Raw genomic sequence first — 23709 nt, forward strand, 5'->3', positions numbered from 1 at the left:
CAAGCCGACACCCCCGGTGGACGCCGCTCACCAAAAGCGTAACGGAGATATTTGCCATTGAGAAACTCCCATGGCCAAAAGCTCCAACGGTCCGGCACCGACCTGACACGGATCAGAGCAAATACTGTGACTTCCACGGGACAAAGGGTCACACCACTGAGAGGTGTACATCCTTGAGGGATATTGTTGAATCATTCGTCAAGGATGGAAAACTTACACACCTTGTGGCATCAATCAAGAATGGAAGGAAGAATGACAACCGATACAAAAGCAACGGACGAAAGCCCGTTGACATCAGCATCCACATGGTTCATAGTAACATCAGAGGAAGAAAAAGACGGATGACAGAACCGTGCGCATGGAAGGAAGCTGAGGTGCGCTTCCCGCGAGTGCCAGGAGGACCCAGCAAAGAAGGCCCTATCGTCATCAAAAGCCAGCTGGGGCACTACATCACTTCCGGCACTCTTGTTGACAACGGCGCCTCGTCAACAGTTATGTACAGGCAGTTCTTCGACAAGCTAGACGACGAAGACAATGAACGCCTGGAAACGGTCTACGCCTCGATGGAAGGGTTTGACGGCAGCACAAACACCCCTCTGGGTATCCTATCCTTCCCTGTCCTTCTCATAGACGGGAAACACTCTCGCACAGAAGACGTGGACTTTGTCGTAATGAGGAAGCCACACCACACATACGACATTCTTTTCGGGAGAGACGGGATGGCAAGATTCAATGCCGTGGTATCTTCAGTCCACGGAATGATGGGATGGCCAACAGCTGAGGGCGTAGAGATGGTCACCGGTATTCCCTAGGTATGCATCGCATCTGTCTCATCAACACCCAAACCAAAGATGGCTAAACCGACCATCACCGAACCAGAAGAATGGGCCTTCAATGGCAAATACCCCGACCAGGCGGTTACCATTGGCCCAACAGTCACTGATCCAACGCGTACCTTACTCAAACGCTTACTACAGAAAAACGCTGACATCTTCGCATGGAAACCAGCTGACATGACTGGGGTACCTCGAAGTAAGGCAGAGCATAAGCCCAAGTGTGACCCGGCTTTTACGCCGGTCATACAAAAGCGCAGAGTAATGGGGGCGGAACAAGCTAACGTGTGTAGAACCCAAGTCAAGGAACTCCTTGACGCGGGCATCGTACGCGTCAGCAGATATCAAACATGGGTTGCAAATCCCGTCATGGTACCGAAGTCTAACAAACAATGGCGCATGTGCATAGATTTCAAAGACTTGAACAAAGCATGCCCCAAAGATTGTTACCCGTTACCCGAAATTGATCTTAAGGTAGATTCGCTAGCACCGTTTCGCCTTAAATGCTTCCTTGATGCGTATAAAGGGTACCATCAAATCCACATGGCCGTTGACGATCAGGACAAAACCGCATTTCGGACGCCCGATGGCACATTTTGTTATCAAATGATGCCATTCGGACTTAAGAATGTCGGGTCCACATACCAACGCCTGATGGATAAAGAGTTTCATGCCCAAATTGGGAGGAACTTGGAAGTCTACATGGATGACCTGGTCATCAAAAGCCTTGACCCAGAAACGATGTTGAAAGACATCGAAGAAACATTCAACACACTCAGAAAGATAAACATGAAGCTCAACCCGAGCAAGTGTTCCTTTGGGATGGAAGAAGGGAAGTTCTTAGGAGTCATTGTTACTAAAGATGGCTTCAGAGCGAACCCTGAAAAGGTCGAAGCCATTATCAAAATGGAATCACCTACTACCATCAAGCAAGCTTCTCACTGAATGGACGCCTAGTCGCACTTAACCGCTTTTTGGCAAACCATGCGGATAGGTCGTTCCCATTCGTGTCAACGCTGAGAAACTGTTTAAAGAAAACGTACTTCCGCTGGACACCAGAAGCGGAAGCAGCTTTTCAGGAAATTCAGTCACGTTTGATCGAACTCCCAACGCTCATAGCACCAGAAGCGGGAGAGGAATTAATCATATACCTCTCCGCCACAGATAGAGCAACCGGGGCCGTCCTGCTAGTCGAGCGAAAAGGCATCCAGATGCCAATCTACTATGTTAGCCGTCTCCTAACAGTCGTCGAAACCCGGTACTCTACCCTGGAAAAATTAGTCTTAGCACTTGTACAGGCTTCACGCAGGCTAAGAAGATATTTCCAAGGTCACCCAATCACCATTCTCACCAACTTCAAACTTGCAAACGTTTTAGGCAAACCCGAACTGTCGGGACGCCTAGCCAAATAGGCAATAGAATTGGGAGAATACGCAATAAAGTATAACCCGAGGCCAGCCATAAAAGGCCAGGTCTTGGCCGACTTTATTACAGAAGTCCCCGCCTCGCGGGAGAAAGAGTGCCAGGACGAGGCTCAACCCTCTCCAGCACAGGACATCGATGATGTCTGGCGACTTTACACTGATGGAGCAGCCAGCAACGAGGGCTCAGGCGCAGGGTTAAAACTAACCAACCCAGCGGGCCAGGAATACACTTACGCTATTCGACTGGATTTTCCAAGTACAAATAACGAAGCGGAGTACGAAGCATTCTTGGCCGGGCTGAGGATTGCGCGTAAGATGGGAGTAAAGAACTTGGAAGCCCACGTGGATTCCATGTTAGTAGCCAATCAGATAAACGGGACGTACACGGCCGTGAACGACACAATGGCCCTGTACCTCGCTCAAGCGAAAACCCTCACGCGCGATTTTAACGATTGTAAAGTCATACACGTCAAGCGTAGCGAAAACAAATCTGCGGATGCGTTAAGCAAGCTTGCGTCATTGGCTTTCACCCACTTGGGAAAGGACATCCGCATTGAACTCCTTGGAGCACCATCAGTCCCACACAAGGAAGTCTGTGTCATCCAAACCGGTACGGAAACGTGGATGACACCAATAATAAATTACCTTGCGGCGGGTATACTACCAGAGTCGAAAAAACAGGCAAGAAAACTACGCTGTAAAGCACTGAACTATCAACTCATCGATGACATCCTTTACAGACGTAACTTTCTTGGTCCACTCATCAGATGCGTCGACGACCAAGATGCTGACTACCTCCTAAGGGAAGTACACGAAGGCATCTGTGGGATACACGCAGGTCCACGCGCAGTTGTAGCTAAGCTAAACAACGCGGGATATTTTTGGCCGGGGATGCATACGGATGCACTGGCATACATCAGAAAGTGTAGGTCTTGCCAACTCTACGCACCCAACACGCATCGCCCGAAGAATGAACTTGTTCCAGTCACCTCTTCATGGCCATTTCAGAAGTGGGCCATCGATGTGACAGACCCATTTCCCACAGCAGCAGGGAACGTCCAGTTTCTAGTGGTTGCCATCGACTACTTCACCAAGTGGATAGAAGCAAAACCCTTAGCCCAAACAACCGCAAAACATATCAAAAAATTTATTTGGGAATTTATTATTAGTCGCTTCGGGCTTCCACAGAGTTTGGTGAGCGATAACGGCACCAACTTTGCCGACAAGAAGCTACAACAGTGGCTGAAAGAACTTCAAATCACCCACACCTTTACCTCAGTGGCGCACCCACAGGGTAATGGTGAGGTGGAAAGAGCAAATAGGAGCATCGTCGACCGCATAAAGAAAAGATTACTGGAATACAGATCCGGCTGGGTGGACAAACTTCCACACGTCCTTTGGGCACACAGAACGATGAAAAAGGCAAGTACGGGAGAAACCCCGCTCAGCCTCACTTATGGCACTGAAGCCATGGTCCCGGTCGAAATTGGTCTACCATCACCAAGGGTCTTGATTCATCCAGAGGACAATGATGCGGAAAGACGGTTAGACCTTATGCTAACCGAAGAACGCAGAGACTTAGCCGCAGTGCGTGAAGAGAACTACAAGCGACAAATGCAAAAGTACTAAAACACGCGGGTAAAACTCTGCAACTTCAATGTCGGAGACTACATACTGCGTAACAACGAGGCTTCGAACCAAGAACGCCCAGGAAAGCTGGCCCCCGTCTGGGAAGGGTCATATATTATCAAAGAAGTTTTGGGAAAGGGCGCATACCGGCTCGAAAGGCTCGATGGCACCCCCATCCCAAGAACATGGAATAGAGCTCAATTACGCAAATGTTACATGTAGATCAATTCCAAACTTATAAAGAAACGGCCTGGGGCCACTTCTAATGGAAATGATTCTCCTTTCACATTGTGTTGATCGCTTTACATTTATAAACTTTCCGGACGGTATGCCGGTATTCACCGCATAAATATGGAAAGTCGTTGCGTGTGGACGGCGGCAAAACCCGCATAAACACAAAAAACGACAAACCTCCACGCAGGTCAGTTATAGGTGAAGATTGGTCATCCCACTAAATGAAAGTGACGGTCCTACCCGCACAATCATGATAGAGGAAACTGAACACTAACCTATTGACAACCGCGCGTCGAACGGTTAACTTAATCAAAACACTGGTAAAATTGCTAAAATAAACTAAAATATGCATGCGCAAGTCATGTAACGTTTATAACGCAAGTCACAAAGATTCAAAAGTAAGCGGGACTATACCCCTTACCTTGGCAACCAAGTAACTATAAGACAGGTGCGGGTACAATGTCAAGGCAAAACCCTTCACATAATTAGCACCTGCAGGGAATTGAAGCCAAGAATACCTCGGCAAACAAGTAACTATAAGACGGGTGCGGGTACAGTGTCAAGGCAAAACCCTTCACATACTTAGCACCTGCAGAGAATTGACGCCAGGAATACCTTGGAAGTAAAGTAACTATAAGGCGAGTGCGGGTACAGTGTCAAGGAAAAACCCTTCACATACTTAGCACTCCGCAGGGAATTGAAACCAAGAAGGATCTTCTGGGCCATGCTTGCGGAAACGGAAATAACATCCCCGCATAGCGGGAACGTTGACAACTAGATTGTTTGAAGCTCCAAGATGGAATTGGTTGTTTAACATAATTGATCACTATGTTTAAAACTACCAAAACCTCATGGAGAATCTACACAAGTGGAACTCAACGCTCCTGACTTGCGAGGAGGTTACAGACCTACCCGCATCATACCCAAAGATCAAGCAGAAAAGTCGGGAATTTCTGCACGTGACATTAGGACTTCCGCGGGAAGAATCCCCATGGAAAACCTTAAAACTAAGCCCTTTTCAAAACCCTTTGCTTAAGTCCAAAAGTTCACCTCACTTATTAACAATTCATGAGAAGAACATTGGACTGGGGGGACTTGAAGAGGTAGGTCCCAGCAGAGCCCAGTTGGACCCGCAAGACTCACCTTGAACAGGGACGTCTGCGCGGTTGGACCCGCAAGACTCACCTTAAACAGGGACGTCTGCGCAGTTGGACCCGCAAGACTCACCTCGAAGAGACGTCTACGCAGTTGAACTCGCAAGACTCCTGAGGGACGTCTGCGCAAAGACCAACAGGATCCGCAGGACCAACCATGCTCAGAGACGCGACGTCCTTACGCGCAGTACGCAAGCTGTTCCCGCAGGAAAAGCCTCCTAATGGTGACGTACTCCGCCTGTTCCCGCAGCTACGGATACTAGCCATCAAGGAAGGCTACCCGCGCAGCAAGGCTACACGCACAAGGCACTAACTCTCAAATAATTCAGTAATGTCACCTGAAGAGGGAATGAGCAAGCCGGGAATACTCCCGCCCAAAGCCGGGAATTCTCCCGCCCAAATGAGCCAGTCCGTACGATACTGGAGGATCTTTTGTACTGTACCTGCCAAGGTATGGACAAAAGAACTGACCAAAGCTGCGACAGCTCACTGACAACAGTACGACGGGCAGCACGCTCTAGTACTTAAAGTCACTATCAGCCGCTGCCTACTCACCAACCCCTGTCGGGGCACGTCCATAGCCTGCAGTTGGTGGAAAAGGAATAGTACACAGCCGGCCTGGTCACTATCAGCCGCTGCCTACCCACCAACCATCAGCATGGCACGTGCGTAGCCAACAGTTGGTAGAACAGGAATACTATTCAGCCGGCTGTACCTGCTTGGAAACCTACCTTCGGCTATAAATACTCCAACACCTTGGAACGGTTTCATCATTTTCTCTCTAGCTATTTCTCTTAATATACACTTATATTCAAGAGCAATCTAGTCTGATTCTCACGCCGGAGGGTGGTCACAAGGAGGTACCCCCCTTCTCAGTGACGAGCTCACGGTGTCTGTTTTGCAGGTCACCAGAAGAACAACCATTTTGCCGGACCTAACCCTCGTGGGAAACATCTAACCCCCAGATTATCCGTAATCTGCCCGGTGTCGATTAGTGTTTCTTTAACTAGCAATGGTAGACCTGAACTATTGTCATCTCTATACAGAGTTTGATAATCTTTCTCTATGAACAATTGGTTCACTGTTTCTTTTTTTTTTTCTTTCACAAGGAAAGATATTCAATCATTAAAAAGAATCAAGTTTGTTTGAAATTCTCCTGTTGGGTGTGTAGCTCTGCGATGCATCTAATGATCAACAAGAATATCTTACAATATAAATTAAGAGAAAACTTTTATTGATTTTTCTTTTTTAATTGTTTCTAGAAAGAGAGAAGAATAAAGTACATGACCAACCAAATATAAGAATGTAAGATGTCGTGACTAAGAAGAGTGCGAGACACGACTCCAGCTAATGCAAAATTAAAGAAATAAGAGACAAATAATGTTAGTTATCAAATTAATATTATTATAACGAAATTGGTACGTAATATAGCATGCACGTATTAATTACAATAAATCTCCGCCTCCCTAGCTACTAATTACCATGATCACTTAACAATCATTTTCTACCTGTATATGCACGCAAATCTCATTTGTTTTATCTTTACAGTGCAAAAACAAAATCAAGGTAAATGCATTAACAAAGGTGATTTTGAGGTTATGCATGGAAATCAAGGCCGTTTTCAAAAATCGTTAAAATTTTTTGGACTGTAAAATAAATTTTGGGCATTAAGTAAAAGAGTATTTTTTAATTGGATTTAAACAATTAAATTTTTAACCGGGCTTACTTGATTATAATTTGGGTTGTGCATTTTTTTTTAAATTGGCATAAATGAGTTGAGTAATTGGGTTTAATCATTAATAATACATTTATTTTTAAAAAAATATAAATATATAAATTAAAAAAATCGAGCCTACCAGGGTGATCAGGCCAGAAATAATAGACATCCCTGCCCTAATCGAAACCGATTAAAAACTCATTAAAACAACAAAGTTGGATTATGTCACACCCCGACCAAAGGCGGCGGAACATGTCGAGGTGTAACGATTGTCCATAAGCACATGACACTAATTAAAGTGACAGTATTTAATAAACTCATTTCATTTCACAACATCGAAAATGTCACATAACAATTATCCATAAAATAACCATAAACAAGATATCACAAAATATGGCAAATTTAATATTGTTTATTTTTACTAATATCCTAAGGTCTTTGATGTCGTTTTCTTCACAATCATAAATCAACCAAGATGCAAACCTGCAACATTTCATAAAATAAAGTTTGTCAACACAAAGGTTGGTGAGCAATTCATAAGTTTAATCATATTAGTATATAATAAAGATAGCCACAAAACTTGCATACGAAACGATAAATAAAAGTGGTAATTTGGATAAATAGATATCGCTAAACATATTAGCGACACCTAGCTATAAGGGGATGCCAAATAGTCTAGGATTTTATAGTTATCGTTAATTGCATTACGTTAACGACACCTTGCTATAAGGGGATGCCAAATAGTCTAGGATTTTATAATTCCACCAACCAAAAGCGATAAACACATAGGCATATAAGCATTGAACACCAAATCGAGAAATTATTTAGGTAAAGTATACAACTACGTTTGTGGTTAAAGATTCAAATATAAAGCATTTTGTTGAATAAGTATGAAATGTCACCCCCAAAATAAAAGATGGAAAATGGGGTATGAAGTACTCACCTTCAAGTAGTAAACTTGAAAGATGATAATTTGGACATTTGTCGGAACGACGAGTTTAACGCACAATGCCTAAAAAGAAAAAAAGTCTTGAATTTAGAAAGGTTGTTTTGAAGGTCTTTAAACAAAATAAATATTGAGAAATGTAAATAATTAAAGTTCAAGGTTTTAAAATGTAACTATTTAAGAATTTATAATAATAACCCTTTAAAAATGTAAGTTTGCTCGAAACCGGGTTAAAGTATCTAACCTTAATATTTACTCAACCTATGTTAAGTAATAAGGTGGATAAAATGCAAGAATGCAAATCCCTTTGGAATAAAGATACTAAAACGGGTTTTTTTATCGAGTGTTCGGGTTGTCGGTTCGGGTCTTGATAATTGGTCAAACCCAAAGTCAACTTTCCAAAATATTGAATGTTATGAGATAACTCAATAAAATTTAATAAGACTTAACCAAGTATGTATTTCCATTATTTTAGAACTAACAACGCACGTTAAGTGAGTGTTCGGTTTTGTCGGTCCAAACTTTGTTATGAGATCAAGTTGGATCCAACATTTCCAAGTACTTAAGAAAATATTTAAAAATCAATTTGTAACTATTTTTAAAGAAATATACAAGTCTTGATGGCTAAAAAAAAACACACTTGTGTGTCTTAAGCGGGTAAGAATCGGTTTGGTTTTCACATGTCCAAACACTAAAGAACTTGTATAATAATGTACAAATAAAAAAAATACTTTAAGTTTTACAACCAAAAGTTAACAATAAAGTCTTTAAACAAAAGTTCGGTCTTCGGTTCGGATCGTGTTTCGGGTTAAGACCGAGGTAAGATTCTACAAACCCATAACCATAGAATTTGTAAAAATGATTTTAGAAACTTAGATCTAACAATAAGTATGTTTAAACAATTATTTAACAAAACTAGAAACAAAGTTCGGTTTACAGTTTAGAGCTATTTACAGTTAAACCGAAGCATAGACTCTTAAAAACCCATAACCATGGAACTTGTAAACATGACCAACAAACTAAAATAAGCAAGATTAATATGTATGAACAAGTATATAGATGTATATATATCAAGGACACGAAGTCCTCCATGAAGCCTTGCCTTATGAGGTCCGAAACCTCACCGACCTGAATCGGAGAAGTAACTACCAAAGGTAAACAAGGGGTGTATATTATATATATGTTGCACAACCATAAACAAGTATTAATAAGGCTACATAAACTAATTAAGATGAAAGACTAAAAACCTTCAAGAACACTTAAGAAGATAACCTTGAATCTTTGATGTTTGAGAGAGTTTTTTATTTTTTATTTTTGGAGTTGTAGCAAGGAAAAATGAAGAGTAAAGGTGGTGTATATATAGGGTAATGTTAGTGGTCAAATATGGGTGTGAGACACAAGAGTTTTCATGCAAAATGGATCAAGACGAAAACACAAAACAACAAAACAAAAATAATAAAAAATAAATAAATAAATAAATAAAAATAAAAATAAAGGTAGGATGTTTTCAAGACCCAACAAGTGTGAAACAATATTGTAACATAAATCCATCATTTTGATTATAACATAAGCTTCGGTTTACAAATCGGGTCGGTTTACATAATAAACAAATACAAAAATGAATACAAACAAGACCCGAAATTGACGAATGTCACAGATTACCTTCAAATAATTACCTTCACTCATAACATAAAGGAACATCCAACTTTGATGTTTTAAGCAGGGCTGGCCCATGGGCCAGCGAAATCAGACAAGGGCTTTAGTTCCACGCTTAATTAAAGCCTTCAATCCGAAAAAAATAATAATAAATATTATTTTTGATATGTATAATGGGCAAAATGAATTCAAAGTTATTTATAGTCCTTGTGGCAAGCTTGGTTGCTACTAAGTCGTAGGTCCCAAGTTCAAAACCTGTAGTAAGCGTTTTTTATTTAATTATATTTTTTTCACAATGGCCATGAAAGGGTCACAAAGTTTTATTTCAATTTAGGTTTTCAAACTCATTGAGCAGGCCTTAGTTTTAAGATGTGTGTCCCCGAAGGACATGCTAGTGGTCAAGGGATATATGTTACAATCAAAAAATCGGGGTTCAAATCTTGCAAAATACAAGTTGTGATGTACTTATCCCAATAAAAACTAAGATTGGTAGTTAAAATAATAAAATAAAAATTGAATTATCTATAAGCTTTCGAAAAAAATGACAGGTTAAGAAAGAGAAAATATTAGATAGTATAGGGAGTAAATAGGGAAATTAAAATTTTGAAATATAAATATAAAAAGGTGGCAGGAGTGGATGGTATGTATATATATAGTTTATAATTATAATGTCAAGGTAGGAGTTGGAAAAGACTGGAGGTTAAGAAGCAAGACTCAACTACTCTCAACACACACAAGCGTTGAATTCGTGTGTTTGATTCCATACATTTTGATCCAAATTCATCTATGATTAGCTCGCAATTCGAACGAATAATCAGATAGATATAATAACAATGAGCTCTGATTCTCCGGCGAGTAGCCATTCCAATGGAAGATCAATGGATTCCAGTGACGCCTACGGAATCGGAGGCGCAATGCTTCCTATTTTCCTTAACGATCTACATCGCAACAATGATAAGGAGCTGGTGGAAGTCACGTTGGAACTGGAAGATGATTCGATTATTCTACGCAGCGTCAATCCAGCTGTAAGCAATTCGAGTCATCTTCCAGTTCCTTCACAAGGCGCCGGGCGTCTCCTCGAAACTTCGCAGGAAGTTTTCGTGGCTGACGTCGGCGTCCTCGTCGTCGTCACGAGCTAATTCATTTTCTGACGCGTCTCTGGACCGTGTTATAGCGTCCAGAGACGCTCGGAAAATGAAAGCTCAGCTAATCCGGACGAAATCCAGCGCTCAACGAGCGCTAGGCGGTCTCCGGTTCATCAGCAAAACGACGAACACGGACGCTAATGAGCTGTGGAAGAACGTTGAGGAGCGGTTTGCGCGTTTGTCTAGGGATGATGGGTTACTTGCTCGAGAAGATTTTGCTGAATGTATAGGTGGTGGTTAAATTGATTATTGGCTGTTATTGTTAATGTGTTATGGTGATTCGACGAATTTAAGTGTGTTTATTTGCAGGAATGGCGGATTCGAAGGAGTTTGCGTTGGGTGTGTTTGATGCATTGGCGAGAAGAAAACAGCAGAAATTGGGGAAGATCACGAAATCAGAGCTTTACGAGTTTTGGTTGCAGATTTCGGATCATAGCTTTGATGCTCGATTGCAGATCTTCTTCGACATGTATTTCATTCTCTTTAATTCTCTTCCTATTCGCGGGAAAACTGAATTCTTTAATCAGATTTTGAGTTTTCAGATTTTGAGCTTGTAAAATGACTAATATGCCCTTGGGCTTCTTTAACCAGATTTTGAGTTTCTTTTGTTATTATCCTTCAATTTTGTTTATTGAGTTTTCGATGTGAGGGGTATTTTGGTCATTTCACGTGCTCGGGTTTTAAACCTGAGTAGAATAGACTTGCTCACTTGCATATGATGGTTTTTTGTGGGCTTTTAAAAAGTGATGTGGAATAATCTATTATCTTGCTTTTAAAGAAAAGATTTTGGTGACAGTTATCTTTCTTATTTTATTAGATCAAACTTTATATTTCTTGTGAGATGACAATCTGTAGACTGAGACAAAATGCTTAAAGCATATTCTTGAACTGTATTGATGATGAAGTTGGCTGACCAATTTATGCATTTTAAACAAGTTTTTATGATTCTTTTTTCGTTCTTGTACACGCAGGGCCGATAGCAACGAAGATGGACGGATCACGAGGGACGAGATACAAGAGGTATATATGTATTTCAGTATTTGTTACATAGTATTATTTTATTTTTGTAATTATTTAAAGACATTTAGCTGGCAGACACATAAATAACTTCATAGACAATGCCCTTTAAAATTCTGTATTAGGGGGGTGGGAATATTGACTATGGGATTCTTTGCTTAACATGTTTGCTTGTTTTTATATAAACAGCTGCTCGTGCTTAGCGCTTCAGCAAACAGGTTGTCGAAGTTGAAAGAAGAAGCCGAGGAATACGCTTCTTTAATCATGGAAGAACTTGATCCTGAAAATCTTGGATATATTGAGGTAATAATATAGCCGAAAACACAAACACGAACACAGCTCATTTAATCTGGAATTTTATTTTATTGTTTTTGCGTATTAATGCTTTAGTCTTACAATTACAAAAAAAAATAATAATAAATACAAATGTGTATAAAATAGTCGCGTTTAAGCTATAAAACCAACGCTCATTTCTTTTTAATCTTTAAAATTTTGGATACACATTGAGCTTAAGTTATGACATAAAATACACTTCTTTGTTTTTTAAAACATAAACACGAACCTACCAGGTCGACCCGTTTAGCTAACGGATCGGTTGACTAAACCAAATTTGCAACTTTTTTGTTAGTTCATGTAGTGTTTGAAATTCACACCCTTAAGTTTTTTAATAGTAATGAAAGTTACTGTTTTCCAGTTATGGCAGTTGGAAACACTTTTACTACAAAGGGAAGTTTACATGAACTACAGCAGACCTCTGAGCATAACTAGTGGAGGATGGAGCCAGAATTTGAACTCGCTAAAACCGAAAAGCATAGTCCACCGGCTAACTCTTTTTATTCGGTTGGCTTTGGTAGAAAACTGGCAAAGAAGTTGGGTTTTGGTGCTATGGTTTCTAGCAATGGCTTGTTTATTTTCATGGAAATTTAATCAATATAGAAACAAGGCCGCGTTTCAAGTAATGGGGTATTGTTTAACCACTGCTAAAGGGGCAGCTGAGAGCCTTAAACTCAATATGGCTCTTATTCTTCTGCCCGTTTGTAGAAACATGTTAACCGTTTTAAGGTCAACACGAGCCCGTTTGTTTATTCCTTTTGATGACAATATTAATTTTCACAAAGTGATTGCTTTTGCTATAGCAATCGGAGTTGTTTTGCATGTCGGGAACCATATGATTTGTGATTTCCCTCGGCTGGCAAACGCTTCACCAGAAAAGTTTGCTCTTATAGCATCGGATTTTCATGGTAAAAAGCCGACTTATAAGGAGTTAATAAGCGGGGTGGAAGGTGTGACTGGAATTTCTATGTTGATATTGATGGCCTTTGCTTTCACTCTCGCTTCAAAATATTTTAGGAGAAGTTTGTTAAAACTGCCATCACCGTTTAACCGGTTAACTGGATTCAATGCATTTTGGTTTTCACATCATCTTTTTGGTTTGGTGTATGCACTGCTCATCATTCATGGGTCATTCGTGTTCTTGGTTCATAGCTGGAGTCAGAAAACGGTAAAATGTTTGTGTTCTTGTAGGAAAATAATAACAATAACAATAATACTAACACCACTGTTTTTTTGGGCTAAAAATTATATGTCCCAATCTCACAGACATGGATGTATATCTCGGTCCCAATCCTAATATATGCAGCCGAGAGGAGTTTGAGAACAGGACGGTCAGAATACTACTCCGCTAAAATCATCAAGGTGAGCATAGGCTTGTAAACGAACTGAACGAACAAGAATAGAGCATGTTGTGCCCGTTACTTTAAGTTTAACTGAACAAATGATCGAACATGAACAATTAAACAGAGTTTTCTTGTTTGTGTTGGTTCATTAAGAAAATGAACATGTTCATATTCGTTTGTTAATGGTATAAACGATTGTTTCACGAACGTAGAACGAACTAGCATAACTGAACATAGATGAATGAACATAACTGAGCTAAAAATGACGTGAAGAAGAATTTGTCGGGCCTTAAAAAATATAATGTAATGAACATAAATGAATCTTAACAAACGAAAATAAACAAATTTAAATGAATCAACAAGACATGTGTTCACGTCTGTTTAACCAAATGAACAAACATTCTGTTCTTGTTCATTAGTACTTTATTAAATAAACGAACATAGATGAACTTCCGCTGAACAAGTCACTCGGTTTGTTTAAAGGCCTAGGTGAGCAAATAGTTAAAGTTATAGTTAAAATTACATATTTTGTCCTAAGGGCCAAACGGTCATTTTATAAACAATGTAACAGAAAAAGTTAACACCAATTAGTGGAAATGACGTAATACGTTACATTATATGAACTTTAGGGACATTTTCATACTTACTGAAGTTAAAGACACGATCTGCAAGTTACCTTGTGCATAAGGGATGAAAGCAGAATTTACATTTGTTTATGAACATAAAATCTACTAAAAATATGTTTTCCCAGGTTTCCATCCTTCCAGGAGATGTATTCAGCATAATCATGTCAAAACCGAATGGATTTAAATACAGAAGCGGGCAGTATATATTTCTACAATGCCCATCAATCTCTCCATTCGAATGGTATATACATTACAAATATCTACAATCTATCCATACTACTATAACATTTCTTAATAGCAATGCTTATTTTTTTGTACCTTTTAAAATAAATTTTTAGGCACCCATTTTCAATTACTTCATCACCAGGTGACGATTACTTGAGTGTTCACATCCGGACAGTTGGAGACTGGACACAAGAACTAAAAGAAGTGCTAACAGATGATAACGGTTCATCTTGTACAATCGGACGAGCCAAATTTAAGAAGTTAGGGGAAGTCAATTCAAAAGGGTTGCCAAAGCTACTGTTGGATGGACCTTACGGTGCACCGGCGCAGGACTACAGGAACTATGATGTGCTACTTCTCGTGGGATTAGGAATTGGAGCCACTCCTTTCATAAGTATCCTTAGAGACTTATTAAACAGTAACCGGGCACTAGAAGACCAAACGGATTCCAACACCGAAACGAGTGTGTCAGGTGATAGTTTCATGAGTCTAGCATCATCAAGCATGGCATCAAATGACAAGAAGAAATCAAGAAGGGTTAAAAGTGCAAGCTTTTATTGGGTCACTAGAGAGCCCGGCTCGTTTGAATGGTTTAAAGGAGTCATGAATGAAGTTGCTGAATTGGATCACAAAGTAACTAACATTTAATCCTACTTGTTTAAATCTTGACGTTTTAATTAATTATGCATAAGTTGACTTAAGAGTGACTAAATTAAATCAGGGTCAAATTGAGATGCGTAATTATCTCACAAGTGTTTATGAGGAGGGTGATGCAAGGTCAACTCTAATCACTATGGTTCAAGCACTTACTCATGCCAAACATGGAGTTGACATCCTATCTGGCACTAGAGTATGACACATTATATATATTATACATTATACTTGCTACAATAATTAATAAGATATATTATACATTATACATGCTACATTAATTAATTTGTAACAGGTAAGGACACATTTTGCTAGACCGAATTGGGGAGAGGTGTTCAGCAAGGTAGCACTGAAACATCCGAATACAACCGTAGGTAAATAATTGTATGAAAGTCCCGACTCGATTATTTAAACTGTACGAATAAATGCTTAGAAAAGTTTTGATATTGGCAGGAGTGTTTTATTGTGGGATGCCATTGTTAGCAAAGGAGCTGAAGAAACTATCATATGAGATGAGTCACAAGACATCGACGCGGTTTGAGTTTCACAAGGAGTATAACGTTAATACATACACATTTACAAATTTGAAGTACAAAAAGAATGTAAATTTGTACACTATACAACAGCTAGTGTAGATCAATCTGTATAATTTGAGAAATACAATGAAGAAAATGATATTTGGTTAGCTCCTGTGAATTTGGTCTGAACCATGTGAACCAGGCCCCAAATGTCAGAGTGCACTCTGATTGGGCCCAAACCATTGGTTCCAGTCTAAAGCAGGACATGAAACATGAAGATGTGGGGTTGGCAGTCAGACCATACAACATGGATGACACTCATATTACAAGAAAAATTGTCATAAATTATTTTTTTCATTTAATGATATTTATCTATTTATGTGCTATTAAGTTATGGCACCCATGTACTACCATCACTTGCACCACTCTCACCCATAATAACAAGTAACAACCTATAAATATATAACTGACTGTCTCACTTTAAATTATAATAATACATTTATTTGATATTTAACTATTACATTTTAAGGTTTTTAACCCACATTATCCTGACTCTATGAGGTAGAATGGAAGCAAGGATAAACAAGAATTAATAATCTAAAGACCGAAATTTATGAGGTAAGTCTAATCCTATGAGGTCAGTCAAAATTTTAGAAACCGAAATTTATTGCATTAATTACGAAATCGAGCGCATCAACAGAAATACATATTACTCAAATCAAATATCCACACGCTTTTAAACAGAAATCGAAAGAAAAATCAAAACTTGCAAATTGGGGGAAATCGTCAATAGTATGAGACTGGGGCCCCAGATGTTGAGTTTAGGCTCAACAGCTGGGACAAACCGCCTAGCTATACCAGCTTGCCAGATGATCCGACTCATTGAGACGTTTCCATCAGTAACTTATGGTTCTGTAGCCTCATACATAGCCCAATTTATACTATTTTCTAGTCTGTTTAACTCTGATTAGTTGATCCAAGTATGAATCCATTGACTTTCGGATCAGCTCCGTATACCCTACCCATCTTATCTTCATTTCATTTACCGTTTATCGGCCAGCAAATGTTGGTGAGCATTTATAATAAAGAGTAATTGCCAGCCTTTCCTTTTCCATATGGATGACAACACAAGGAAAAAAGATGAAAATAACCTTAAAAAGAATGGTAACACTAGAAATTTACATTTATGTCCAACCCATACCTATTACACTTTCTGTCTCAATAATATCATTGCCCAATGTTCATAGTTGATCCATTATTTAGTTGCTTCCCACCTACCAAAACCTCACACTTTGCAAACTTAACTTCACACCAATTCATATCCCCATGGCTACCTTCATCTTCTTCTTCTTCTTCTTCTTCTTCTTCTTCATCATCTTAACACTAGCTTCCTCCACCACCACCATCGTCACCGCCGCCCCGCCAACGGACCTAGTCCAGTCATCATGCCTCCACGCCACCTTTCCTAAAGTATGCATCCGCACCCTCTCCCTTTACAAAGGACCCGCCACCACCCCACGTGAACTCGCACAAGCCACGATCAAAGTCAGCATTGCCCGAGCCACCAAAGCGTCCGAATATCTTTCCGGGCTGCAAAAAGAAGCCGACCGAAGGGAGAAGGGGGCCTTGAAGGACAGTGCTAGCCAGATAGGCGACTCGGTGGACGATCTTAGAAAGACATTGGGTGAACTTAAGAAGCTCAAAAGAGGCACGTTCAAGTGGCAAATGAGCAATGCCAAGACATGGGTCAGTGCAGCATTGACTAATGAAGATACATGCCTTGATGGGTTCAAAGAGATCGAAGGGCGGGTTCGGTCGGATATTAAACGGAAGGTCACAAATGTTGCTAAGGTTACTAGTAATGCACTCTATCTCATCAACCGTCTTGATCACCCCTAACCATGTTATGATGTTACCCATGTTTTATTATCATTTATATATATGTTTTCTTGCTTGTTAGGCAAGTAATTATCTTTCTAGATCTTGTTATATAATAAAGGAATGTATTTATTTATATTTTATAAAGATTAATTAGATGGTTTTATTAAGTATGATAACAAATTGATCATAAAGCTAGTACAATAATGTTTTATTGGAAAGGTGCAAACAATACTGAGGAGTTGTGACCTCCAAACCCAAATGAATTGGATAGGGCCACCTTGATATCAAGTCTTTCTTTCTTTTGTCCCACCAACACATTCATGTCCTGTTTGAGATATAAATCTTAGGTTAGCTGACAACGATACAACTAGAGGTAGTAAGACAGGGTTCGAAATAACGGATTGAGACAGATCGAGCAGACACATTAACACTATATGGTCCGTTTTAGAATATTAGGTTAATAAAAATATAAATATTTGAATAAAACGATTTAATGGGTTGTATATATCAAAAATGCACTTTTAGTTCGGTCCTTTTGTAACTCGTTCGTCAAATTTGAGTGACTTGAAGGAAAACACAACCAAATCCGCTCATTCATGAATGCAAAAAATCGATAAGAAGTCATGTGTACCACATCTTTGTCCGGGTGATCAAGATTAAGGTTCGGATGTAGCCAACCAGTCCGTATGGCCTAGGTAGCGTACCAAAACTAAATTCAAAACAAATGGTTAAACAAAACAAAAAACTGCAACTTGCATTACTTGTATTGTTGCGATAGCTTCCACAGCACCAGCGGCTCCCATAAGGTGACCGATCATTGATTTTGTAGAGTTCACTCGTAACTACATCACATTTTATATTAATACAAGTAATTAAGTTCCATAAAAAGATATATAATAATTTAATCAGTCACCTCTTGGTTCTGGCCAAAGCAACGAATTATAGCATGATATTCCTTAATGTCTCCTGCTTGGGTTGATGTAGCATGTGCATTTACATAGTTCACATCTTCCCTCACCACGCCCGACTGAGATAATGCCTTCTCAATGCATAATATAGCACCGTTTCCTAGTAATACACACATACAACTCGAGGTTTAATTATACGCGCTCATACATCATGCATAAGGGTGGTTTGATATACCTTCAGGATGAGGCATTGTCATATGATAAGCATCAGAACTAATGCTTCCACCCAGCACTTCTGCATAAATATTAGCATCTCTTTTCTGTCCACCAGTTTGATATTATTGGATTCAAAATGGAAACATGCATGATTAACAAATGATCATCCTTTTGTTTTATATATTAAGTCACAGTATCACAAAACTATCCAACTTATTAACATACTTTAGCATGCTCAAGTTCTTCCAACATCAAAACTCCGGCTCCTTCTCCCATGACAAATCCATCGCGATCCTTTGATTGATCCAATTGGACCCGTAAACAAATGAAACAAAAAGAAGTTGGATAATAAAAGAAAGATATACCGAATCCCATGGGCGTGAAGCTTTGCCAGGATCATCATTCCTCTCACTTAAAGCTTTGCATGCCACAAAACCTCCAACTCCTGCACAAGTTTTTATCTTTATGATCAAAATGAAGGGAATATGTTTAAGGAAAATTACCAAAATAGCCGAGTTTTGACCATTGGATTTGACAAAATGGCCCTTGACCTTTAAATTTAACCAAATAACAGTTGACTTTTTTTTCCCTCTTAATAAAGAAAACAACTTGGCCATTCATGAACTTTTTGTATATATCATTTCTCCTACAAATAATGTTTTTATATTAATTATTATTATTATTTTATTTTTCAAATAATGCTTTTCATTAAATATTTTACAAATAAAACTTTATAGTAATTATTTTTATTTTACAATAATCATTTTATATTATTTTTTAACTATTTTTGTTTTACAAATAGTTTTAAGTTTTTTAAAACAATTTTTATATTTTAGTTGTTTTTATTGTGTCCCCCAAAGCATAATATGGATTTGTTGCTCTAGGCATGGATCTACTGCTCCAAAATCATAAAATATGTTGTTCTAGATTAAAACTTACTGCTACAAAGCACAAAATGTTAAGCTTTGATGACTCATCCATAATTTGAAACATTCAAGACCATTTTGTAGATATTCCCGAATCTGATCAACCTGGCAATTCTAGTAATTTTCCAAATTTATAAGAGAAATAAGATGATACCTATAGGCAAAATGGATGACTCAGAGCCACCACAAAGCATTATGTCCTACAAAAATTTCAACATTATAAAACAATGGTGATACACCATAGAATAGCATGAACACAACACTTACAACATCACCGTCGATGATGTGATTTGCAGCATTCAATATACAGAAGTTACTTGTAGCACACGCTGTCGATATAGAATAAGTTGGCCCATTCCATCCCTGAAGTTACATATGTAAACACTTAAAAGATGTGTTTTGTTTTCGAACGACAATTAAAGATGTGTTGAACAACACAGATGAACTTGATCATACAAGATCAATGGCTAGCAATGATGAACCCATGTTAGTACTTGCAAATGGTACGCAGAAAGGAGATATCTTCTTGTATGAAATCCTCAGGGCTTCAATTGAATCACTCACAACCTAAAATGGAAACATCTAAATAAGCAACCAAACCGAAGAATAATAATGACAAAGCTAATCAACTAATGATAATGATACAACTTAAATAACTATCATAATATTCAAACCAGAAACCAGATATAATAATGACTAACAAACAAACTTAAAGATAAATGATAAATCAGCTAACCTTCATGCCACCCATACCAGAACCAATCAAAACTCCACATCTAGTTTTATCAATCTTCTCCATACCACCTTCGGTTAAGCCGCCATCCGCCACTGCTTTCTTGCCTGCAACAAGCATGTAGAGCATAAACTTATCAAGCCGCTTCGAGACCTTTGGCGCGATCCATCCATCGGTTGAGAATCTTTTGATTTCTCCAGCTATTCTCTGTGAGTTAAAACTTTATTATGGCCATCTTTATTTAAACCTTATTCATTAGAGATCAAGAAATGTTATGTGGCATACAGTTGGGTAGTTTGAACAATCAAATGACTCAATCTCACTAAGGCCACTAACTCCTTCAAGCAGATTATTGTAATATTCGTCCGGATTTTGACCAACTGAAGTTACCAACCCCATTCCTGTTACAACCACTCGTCTTCTTGTTGGATGTTTCGTTTTTAATGTCGACTCCATTGATGCTACAACCATTTCTTCACAAACTTCAGTTCAAAAACCAAATGTCTCACTTAAAACTACAATTAAAAAGATATTACCACAATGGAAACAAAGACTGTGGCGCCTGTGGTTAAAGGAAGCATTTGTGCTTGGAGAAACATGTACTTTAGAAACAAGACGACGGTAGTCAATTAACGAAACGACGAGTGTAGCTGAAGCGGAAGCCATCATCTTCATTGGCGGCCACTGCGATAATATATATGTTTATTGAAAAAGATGAAGGTTAAGTTATCAAATACGTACGTGAGTCTGTTTACATGGATACGGCTAAGGGGTTTCTACATGAAGGTAACGTGACTTCACTCAAGCAGACACAACATTGATCATTCCTTAAATTATTACTTCGATATATATCATATCCAAATTTTCCGACACTATAAGTAATGTTTGTGTAATCGGTTGGGAGTAGTGGTGTGAATTTTTAACAAGACACGAAAACTAGACAAGAACCTAACACGAAATTTACGTCTTTGGATTTGGCATAAGCATGGCTCAGGTTGGTTTTGGTCCCTGAGCACCCGTTTAGCTAAACGGGTTGGGTTCGAGTAAACCCAACAGGTCAAAGGGTTGACCCGTTTGTTTTTTATTTTAATTTTCCTTTTTTTGATAATAAATTAAATTTGTTACGTATATTATGCCAAAATTTAAAAGACTAGAAAGGAAAATTACATAATATTTTATAATTAAATTGTAATTGTTTGCAACAAATTTATAATATTTGCAGTAAAAAAGTAAATTTAAAGTATAAATATATGAAAATAATAGAAAAAAGAAAATTTTTATAGTCGTGTTCGGGTCAACCGCAACTTTACAACGCCAAAGTTTGACTCTTTACCACATGATAGGACATTGACAATCTACTGATAATTAGTTTTAAAAAAGTTACTTTTGTTAACTTCACAATAAATATGCAAATTACAATTCCTCAAATATGATTACAAATTATGAAAATGAACACAAAATCTGAAATTTAATTCAAACTACGAAAACTAATGCAAAGAGTAGATTATAAATGAAATTAAAAAGGTGTATTGGTTTTTATTAATCTCAACTATCTTCTGGTCGTTGTTAGTCTCAACTAACGAATTAGCTGATAACGATCCTACATTTTATCATATTTGTTCCTAACGGTTCGTAACTATTAGAATTCTAACGTCGTTAGTTGCAGGTTTCAGGAAAAAACGTTTTTGGTTGAAAAACTTACCATTTTCAGGAAAACTCAACACTTTCGTCCCAAACGTCTTTGTAACCTTTGAACGGATCTTTAGGATTCTTTTTCTAGCAAAAATCCCCAATTATTGAGGTCGTCGAAACCCTAGAATCATCGTCGGAATCGGTTGGTGGTGCTCAAGTGGTGGTGGTTGGTTGGCGGTGAGTCAGTTGGTGGTGTTCAGGTTGAGTTTCACTGGAAAAAAAATGTGACTTTTCCGGCCAAAAGTGTTTTTTCGGCAACCTCCAGCTAACAACGTTAGCAATCTGTTAGTCGCGGACTGTTGGTGTCACACCCCAACCTTCGATGAAATATGCCGAGGCGCGAACTGCTGGTTCACAGCTCACAAGACACTAACACACAAGTTAAATGACAATATTTAAAATTACTTTATTTATTTTGAATCAAGTACATAAGTTTCAATCAATTATAAATTAAACCAAAACAAATAATGTAATAACAACTTGTCTTTTTATTTAAAACCTAAAACCCGTTCTATGTGATCTTCAACCTTCATTTCAAACCAAAAAATAACCTGCAATATGCGTGCAAATAGAATATATTTGTCAACACGAGGTTGAGTAAATAATCATCAGATTTTATTGTAATAATATAATATGTACGAAATAGGCAAACCATTATTGTGAGCATCAACAATTAAATGAAAGAGCAATTAATTTGTGTCGGTCAACCACTGCCTTGCGAATCGGCTTTGTCTACTAAGACGACGTATGATAGACCTCAAATGAAAGACTTTAATGAAAGACCTCTCCAAGTGTGATAAAACAAGCAAGTAAGCATATAACACATAAGCATTCAATTGTTCAACATACAAAATCATGATTTGCTAGTTATGGATAATAGGTACACAAAAAGTACACAAAAAGTAAAATAAGGGGAGTGATTACTCACCTTATTACACAAAATGTACACAAAAAGTATGCAATATGAACACAATAATAGGTACACAAAAAGTCCCCAAAATCATTTAAAAACAGTAAAATAAGGGGAGTGATTACTCACCTTATTACTTAGATGAGTTTTAATAATAATAAGAATGAAAAACTGGAACTTGAACTTTAACGTACTGACTGAGTCGGTACGAATGAACATGAAACTTGGATACAATTAAGTATAATTAAAACCGAGAATAATGTAACTGGAATCAAGTTAAACGAACATGCAAAACTCCAGATATGAAACTTTTAATGTTTAAGCGAGCTGGTACTGTTCAGAATCCGAACTTTGAATTTGAAGTCGGATTCTTACCAGTACACTCAAAAACTTATGATAAACAAAAAAGTTTCAGAAGTTGTAATTGAAAAACCATTAAATTGACATTTTTGCCCTTAAACAGGTCAGAATCAAATTTACCATAAAAATCCCTCAATAACTGAAATTGATTGAGGGATTTTGTTAAGTAGATGAAAACACACAAAAACACACAAGACAACTTGCCCGAATAATGATTAGAAGTAGGAGAAATTCGAGGTTAAAGGGTCTTAAAACTTGAAAGTCAACGCAGACTTGAATAGCTTGGATAAACTTGAAGAATTCAACGATGGTGGAGATGGAATTCGTGAAATACAGAGAGGATGGATAGAATTCATTAGTTTTTATGGTTTAGTGATATATTTTGATTAAATACAACACCCTAGATTCGTTTATTAGGTAATGGCTTGTTTAGGAAAAACGAATAATTAATTTAATGACAAAATCAAGTCATTTAGTTCAAAATGATTACAAAAATCATTATAACGCTTATTAGTTTATATAAAATAAACTACTTCTCACACTCGTTTTAAGAAGTGAGACGTTTTGAAAAACATTTTAAACCATAATATTTATAACTTGTAAGAATTTCTAACACGCATGTTAGAAAATGA

The 23709-nt window shown here is 38.2% G+C and overlaps 1 protein-coding gene and 2 pseudogenes across 2 annotated transcripts; 2 read left to right on the plus strand and 1 right to left on the minus strand.

The window, feature by feature from the left end:
- The first annotated feature begins 10426 nt into the window (after positions 1–10426).
- On the plus strand, positions 10427–15568 carry LOC143565256 (respiratory burst oxidase homolog protein E-like; annotated as a pseudogene). The gene is made up of 11 exons (XR_013141031.1): positions 10427–10968; positions 11048–11207; positions 11710–11758; positions 11945–12058; positions 12450–13256; positions 13355–13450; positions 14183–14298; positions 14396–14915; positions 15004–15132; positions 15229–15307; positions 15387–15568. The product of XR_013141031.1 is annotated as a respiratory burst oxidase homolog protein E-like (transcript).
- A 936-nt stretch (positions 15569–16504) lies between these two features.
- LOC143564962 (pectinesterase inhibitor 3 pseudogene) lies at positions 16505–17424 on the plus strand (annotated as a pseudogene).
- Positions 17425–17527: 103 nt separating this feature from the next.
- On the minus strand, positions 17528–20640 carry LOC143564970 (3-oxoacyl-[acyl-carrier-protein] synthase II, chloroplastic-like). The gene is made up of 12 exons (XM_077052098.1): positions 20401–20640; positions 20119–20322; positions 19839–19949; positions 19650–19745; positions 19537–19582; positions 18822–18901; positions 18682–18750; positions 18476–18560; positions 18246–18400; positions 18094–18174; positions 17964–18023; positions 17528–17657 (listed from the first exon to the last, which is right to left on the minus strand). The coding sequence occupies exons 1-12, from the start codon at positions 20584–20586 to the stop codon at positions 17541–17543; spliced, it is 1290 nt and encodes a 429-aa protein (XP_076908213.1). The 5' UTR covers positions 20587–20640; the 3' UTR covers positions 17528–17540.
- Between the last annotated feature and the right edge of the window lie 3069 nt (positions 20641–23709).

The sequence above is a fragment of the Bidens hawaiensis genome, unplaced genomic scaffold (assembly GCF_021521415.1).
Source record: "Bidens hawaiensis isolate Kalapana, Puna unplaced genomic scaffold, B.hawaiensis_p1.1 tig00001206_1, whole genome shotgun sequence".
NCBI lineage: Eukaryota > Viridiplantae > Streptophyta > Magnoliopsida > Asterales > Asteraceae > Bidens > Bidens hawaiensis.

Excerpts from the sequence above, each read along its gene's own strand:
- LOC143564970 (XM_077052098.1), bottom strand. The coding sequence starts at position 20,586 with ATGGTTGTAGCATCAATGGAGTCGACATTAAAAACGAAACATCCAACA. Across the intron at positions 18,561-18,681 it reads AAGAACTTGAGCATGCTAAA|AAAAGAGATGCTAATATTTA; the intron begins GTATGTTAATAA and ends ACTGGTGGACAG. Across the intron at positions 17,658-17,963 it reads ATCACCCGGACAAAGATGTG|GACATGAATGTGTTGGTGGG; the intron begins GTACACATGACT and ends TATCTCAAACAG.